Genomic DNA, 6,000 nt, shown 5'->3' with positions numbered 1-6,000 from the left:
TATAAAAGACTTGGGGAAAAAATATATTCCAATTTCATCATCTATGTAATACTTTTTCTACCACCAGAAAGAGTATGAGCTCTTAGCTTCATTGTGGAACTTATGTGTCCTTTCAGTATACTGAAATGGTAGCTTCAGAAGTGATAGAAAATTGGTAATTTGAGGATTATTTTTTTAATCAGAGTGTCATAAATCACTCCGACACTGGTAGCAAAGATGATGAAAGGCTACATCCTGAAAATATTGATGCATGAACTTTTATTGATTGTGACATTTGAAAATATGTTTTCAGCTGTTCATCTGCAGATTTAAAGACACCTACTTTATACAGATACTTTAGGTACACAGTTTTGGTTGATAGGGATTTGGTTGATTTTTTTTAATTGAATTTGGTTGATAGGAAATCCAGACTGATTTTACACCACTTGCTGCCTATAACTGTTACCAGGTCTTTCAGAATTTGACAGTGTAGAAAGCCAGGCTTAGCTATTCATATTTACAAAGAACTTTGTCTGTAATTGTGCTTCTGCTGAAATGGGCAAGTATAACTGTACCTTTATACAGAGTAACTCTAATAAATGTAGTCAGTTTTAATAAGTGTTTTAACTTTTATAATGGATTGCAGTTCACTATTGGTGCATCACACAGAATTTAGAAAAGTAATCTAAAAGTATAACAAACTGAGCAATTGAAGTCAGTCATACCAAATGTCTAGCATTATAACGTTTGATCCCAAAGTGTTGCTTGATGTGATTTATGCATTCATACATTTTCCAGCAAATGTTTTAATCCATATAGCTCACAAAAACACTTTTTCAAGTCTCAAAGTTTAGTGCTGAAATTTACTAATTTAACTGGTGATACTTTACTGAAAGAGTTAAATCAGGACTTCGCATCTTATCTTGCTGGTTTTAGCTTCCATGCATGTTTGATATAAATTTATGTTTTAAATATTAGGATATTGAGGAGGAAAAAATATGCAGCTGGTGTCAGCCGGTGTGAGTTCCTATATAAGAATGGCACGACAAGTAGATAAGTATTATCTTGAGGAGCTGGTGGTTTAACAGCCCTCTGTGAGGCTGCTGACTTGGTCAGAGGTGTGTGAACCCACCCAGCCTAAGTGTGCTCAGTGATCTGGAGGGTGGAAACAGCAAAATCCTGCACCTCTATCACCATCTCTATATCAAGGCTGTTTGCTTTTTCCCTCTGCCCCCCAGGGCTACAGCCTTGCAGTGGGCACAGAGCCACCTGGCATCTCTTTGGGCCAGGGCAGCTGAGTGGGGGAGCCAGCTCACCCCCTGGTTTCAGGAGTCTTCCAGGGCAGCCGTGGCCTTCCTGCTCAGTTTTCAGAGGGAGCAGGAGAAGCTTTCGGTTTGCCTTGCCTGCACCAGAGCTTCCAGACGGTGCCTTTTTATTCTGCCGGGAAGCGATACCATGAGTCTGCGTACTAATAAGTCTGCATGCTGGGGTTCTGGCTCAGCTGCTTCTAGCTGTGACGGTTTCTCCTTTCAAGCATGTGTGGGCTTCTTTAAAGGTGCCCCAGACCTTGATAATTAGTAGCCACAGTATGTTGTTGTAAGTTTTTTTTTTTTTTAATAAGAGAATGTACAAAGTTATTTATTTTTAAATTCTTTCTCATTTTCTTACTTGAAGTGCTGCAACCTGCTGTATGATCTGGCAGAAAGATTTAAAGAACTTGACTCTGAAAGCGACTAGGATTAAGGAGGTATAGCTGTAACGCTGGTGAGCTAGAGTAGAGAAGAGTGATCATAACAACAACCAGGTCAGCAGGTTCCGGGCGGGTGCTGGTTGTGAATTCAGTGTATCAGAGCTGGAGCTGTGCTCTGCATGCCTCATGGGCTGTCTTTTGTTTGTTTCTTCAACAGCATGCTTTAGTTTCTCTTTGCTAATTGCCTTAATGTCCTTACTAGTGCTGAGTCATTTTGGAAAAACTCTTGCGGAATGGCAGTGGGTTTTGTGTGTATGTGAAGAAAGCGACTAAGCAAGTGCTGTGCTTCCTGTGTTTCTGCATCATTTAGTGATTTGAGGCCAACTGTTTTGTTGGAGGATTTGTTTAACCTGTTGATAGGGAACATACCAAAATAAAGAATGTATCCTCTTAACATTATTTTTTGAGTGAGGAAATCATGTAAAGGATACGCCTAAAATAAGAGGATATTTTTACCTAGTGGAACAGTTGATTTTATATGCTATAAAACTCGACTATGAGCAGCAGTATTTAAGGGAAAATGTCTTCAGATAGAATTTTGTCTAACAAAATGTGTTTAGGGTATGTATGGCAACAGGGGTCAAGTTGAAAAACAAGCAGTGAAAAGAGATAGATGTGAGAGATGCTCAGTATACTGAAGCATTAATGTTATGCAGCCTTTCTACAAAGCTTGTTGTTTGACAGTCTTATTCTGAGCATTTTACAAAAATGAGCTGTAGGAGTTGGAAATTGTGCAGCAAACACTGGGAGTGATGGAAATTTTTCATTCTTTCCTTTGATTGCATGGATAGGAAACTCTGTTCTTGAAGTGCTAAATGTATATTAACCAGCTAGAGAGTAGTGCCAAATACTGTTTTGAGGGAGTGATAGATGTGCAGAAGCACGTGTAGGAGCAGGATAGAACACCCCCCCACACACACACACATACCCTAACTTTGAGAAGTAGCCTAATGTCTGGGTGATTCTTTGGTACCCTCACTTCCTGCAGGATTAGTCACTGAATACTGAGAATCCACTTGAAATATTTAGGAATGTAACTCAGTAGATTGTAGTTGATTTAGTAGCGATAATCACTGGTGTCTTTTCTGCTGTCTTATTGCTGTTATGCTGAAAACTAAACTGTAGTCGTTACAATTTGTCCCATTCACCCATAAAGACTTGGAATGTTGCCCAAAGAAATAGCAGTATGACTTCTACCTTTGTTTCACGGTCTTAGCACTGTGGAGATACAATCAAAAGTTGCTAAAATGTAATTAAAGTTTTTCTAATGTGTAGTTGTTACAATAAAGAAAAAAAGCAAACACGTGTAAAAGGATCTATTCTTAATACTCTTGAAGTGATTTTCTGAATCCAGGTTAGGGTTGCAAAGTATTGAAGAAACAATTAAGTAGCAGGATATACTTTAGTGAAGTTGAACATCAAAGATAGGCATGTATCAAATTTGAATCTCTCAGAAATTGCATCTCCTGCCAAATTGAAGTTTTCATAATTCTTTAGGTACTTAGCTGCAAGCCTGGCTCCCTGCTGTTAAGTATTCTTTTTTTAACTCGGACATTAGGTCTATTGCAGCCTTCTACATGTAGCTTGAGCATACAGAGAAAGAGAAACACAGCAAAATGTTTTCCTTTCTCCAGTGAACATTGTAAGTGTACGTTGGAAACAGAGGTTTTTGATTTCAATAAAGTCACTCCTATAAAAAGACTTCTTAATTTTAGGTATGAGTTTTGACACTTAAGTATGGAATTCTTACCTACACATTTTGATAGAAAATTGTGTATTGCAACAGTTATTAATCTAAAAAAACCTACAAAAAATTTAAATTTCAAAATTGAAGTCTGCCTACAAACAGACTGACCAACTGTACTCATTAGTTGCCAAAAATTTACTATCTGTTGTTGTTGAAGAGTTACTCATTTGACACTCCTTCCACGCCTCATGTAAAAAAGGAGGGGGAAAGGAGGAGAGAAAAGCTCAATTGAAGTAGGAAAAAGTACGTTATTAAAAGGAATGTGAGATAATACAGAATAATTAAGAGTAAAAATTAAAATGAAACAAAAATAAAACCACTGGAGTGGTTTTGTCTGAGTCTTTATTGACATACCCCCTACTGCTTGCATCCTGGAAGAAGACCAGAAGAGCTCTTTTCCCATCAGCCTGAATAGGAAATCATGTGGAGCTCCTGGGAAATGCCATGTGTCCCATTGCATCCTCCCCTTGGAGAGTTAGAACTCACATGAGACTGCTAGAGATAAACAGCAAGCACAGCTCCACGGTGTGATCTCTACACCCAACAGCCTGTCCAATGATGTTATGATATGGAATACTGATAAAACTAAGGTCATTGTCAAAATTTTTATTGTAAATGACCAATAGTTGAGTTTCTTTGCAAAAAGAAATTCCATAAAATCTGAGATACTTTTTGCTTAGTTGTAACTTTCAGGCCAAAGAATATGTACTAGTATATGCTATCTTACAAATATGAGACCTTTGTTAACTTGTGGAGTTCAGTAAAATTCTGTTAGCTTTGTGGACATTCAGTTTATTTATGTTGTAACTGTAGAAAATCAGCACATTTTTTGTCAATGAAAGCTGTTATTTCCAAGGTGATCATCTACAGTAGGAGAAATGTGCTAATATTTATCTTAAAGAAGTAGCTTGTTCTAATTATGAAAGTTGATTTCAGAAATCTGTTCATTCTTAAACTTGTCAGTTGGATGTGCAAACTGGAGGATTTATTTAGGAAGTATGATGATAACTCTGAATTTGCCATTTACTTCTAGTTTACTGAATGTCATTTGTGGGGTTTTATTTTATTTTGGTAAATACGGTCTCATAACAGCAGTCTCTATTCTTTTTGTCTTTACAGATATATACTGAAGAATTATGGTTTAAATTTTCCTGTGTTAGCCATGGATGTAGCACTCTCTCCTATGAGAACACAAGATCTGGACCCCATGCCATCTGATGCATCTCCCATGCTCATAAACATGACTCCTACAGTAGATGGAGATGGAGATGTCATGAAAGAGGTTGATTCTGGCCAGCAATATGACAAGCCACCTCCTCTACACACTGGGGCTGATTGGAAGATTGTTCTTCATTTGCCAGAAATTGAGACATGGCTTCGAATGACATCTGAAAGAGTCAGGGATCTGACTTACTCTGTCCAGCAGGACTCGGATAGCAGGCATGTGGATGTGCATCTAGTACAGCTAAAGGTAGGATGAATTTAACATTGTACACTTTTACATGAAAGTGGTTTATTCAGCTTTACTACTGACAAACAAAAGGCCATTTCATAATTGCTGTATCATATATTGCAGCTTATGTTAAAAGAATAGATCAATCTCTTTCAGGGCGAAAGAAAGGAACATCATTCTCAGCCTTTTTTTTACTCAACATAGTTCACTCATCACTTGACTTAGCAGCCATAAACTATGTAAATGAACACGTTAACACTCTAAGAGAAGCTAATAAAACACTACAAGTAACCCAATCAGTTATCTTGAAAGTGCCCAGAAATATTCCCTTTGATTTTAATGGGCTTAAGTCCATAAAACTCCCAAATCTATTTCCTAATTAGCATTGTTGCTCACTTGAAACCCGAAGCAACAGGATAGAAAGAGCATAGGTCTGATGCCTGGGCTCTCAGTTACGTAGAGGTTATGTTCAAGGCTGAACATGGATGGGGCCACATGCAAAACAGTAAATATATAATTTTATTAATCTCTGACTCATAGCAAAAAATATGAAGTGGTAGGATTTTGAATAGTCACAGTCAATAGAACAGCCTTTTTTTTTTTTACAGCAAGATAATACATTTTCTATCAAGACTAGACTTAGAAATAAAATAAAATGGAATTTTAAACATTGTGTTTCTTTGTTAAATCTTCCGCTTATCAACTCAACAGCTGAAATTAGGTCTGTTTAAAAAATTTTAGTTCTCTTGATCCCAAACTTAAATTTTTTTAGCGATTCAATGGAAATTCAGAGCAAAATTGAAACATATTATCTGGAAGTTTTGTGTATGCTCATTTGCATAACTGGGTTTACTTTACATTAAACATGCTTTTGAAGGCAGCAAACAGTCTCTGAAAATAGCAAGCAAATGTTCTCTCTTCAGACTGAACTGTCTTCAGAGTCGTGCATTCTGAGGCCTGTTTATGTGAACATAGTTTTCTTTCATACTCAGTGCAATGGTATTTTATTTATGTTTATTTTTGGACTGGGGCTTTAAGCTGTCTTAAAATACAACTCTGTATGAGTGTTAT

The 6,000-nt window shown here is 37.1% G+C and overlaps 1 protein-coding gene across 1 annotated transcript in view; it reads left to right on the top strand.

The window, feature by feature from the left end:
- The first annotated feature begins 4,635 nt into the window (after positions 1-4,635).
- Positions 4,636-6,000, top strand: part of AKAP6 (A-kinase anchoring protein 6) — a 212,747-nt gene continuing 211,382 nt past the window's right edge. The window contains exon 1 of the mRNA XM_065753759.1: positions 4,636-4,947. Within this exon, the coding sequence (XP_065609831.1) occupies positions 4,639-4,947 (309 nt within the window). The 5' untranslated portion in view covers positions 4,636-4,638. The remainder of the gene's footprint in view (positions 4,948-6,000) is intronic.

Source organism: Cyrtonyx montezumae, unplaced genomic scaffold (assembly GCF_038088225.1).
Source record: "Cyrtonyx montezumae isolate F1298 unplaced genomic scaffold, pur_monq_1.0 scaffold_10, whole genome shotgun sequence".
NCBI lineage: Eukaryota > Metazoa > Chordata > Aves > Galliformes > Odontophoridae > Cyrtonyx > Cyrtonyx montezumae.
This window is presented reverse-complemented; position numbering and strand designations above follow the sequence as displayed.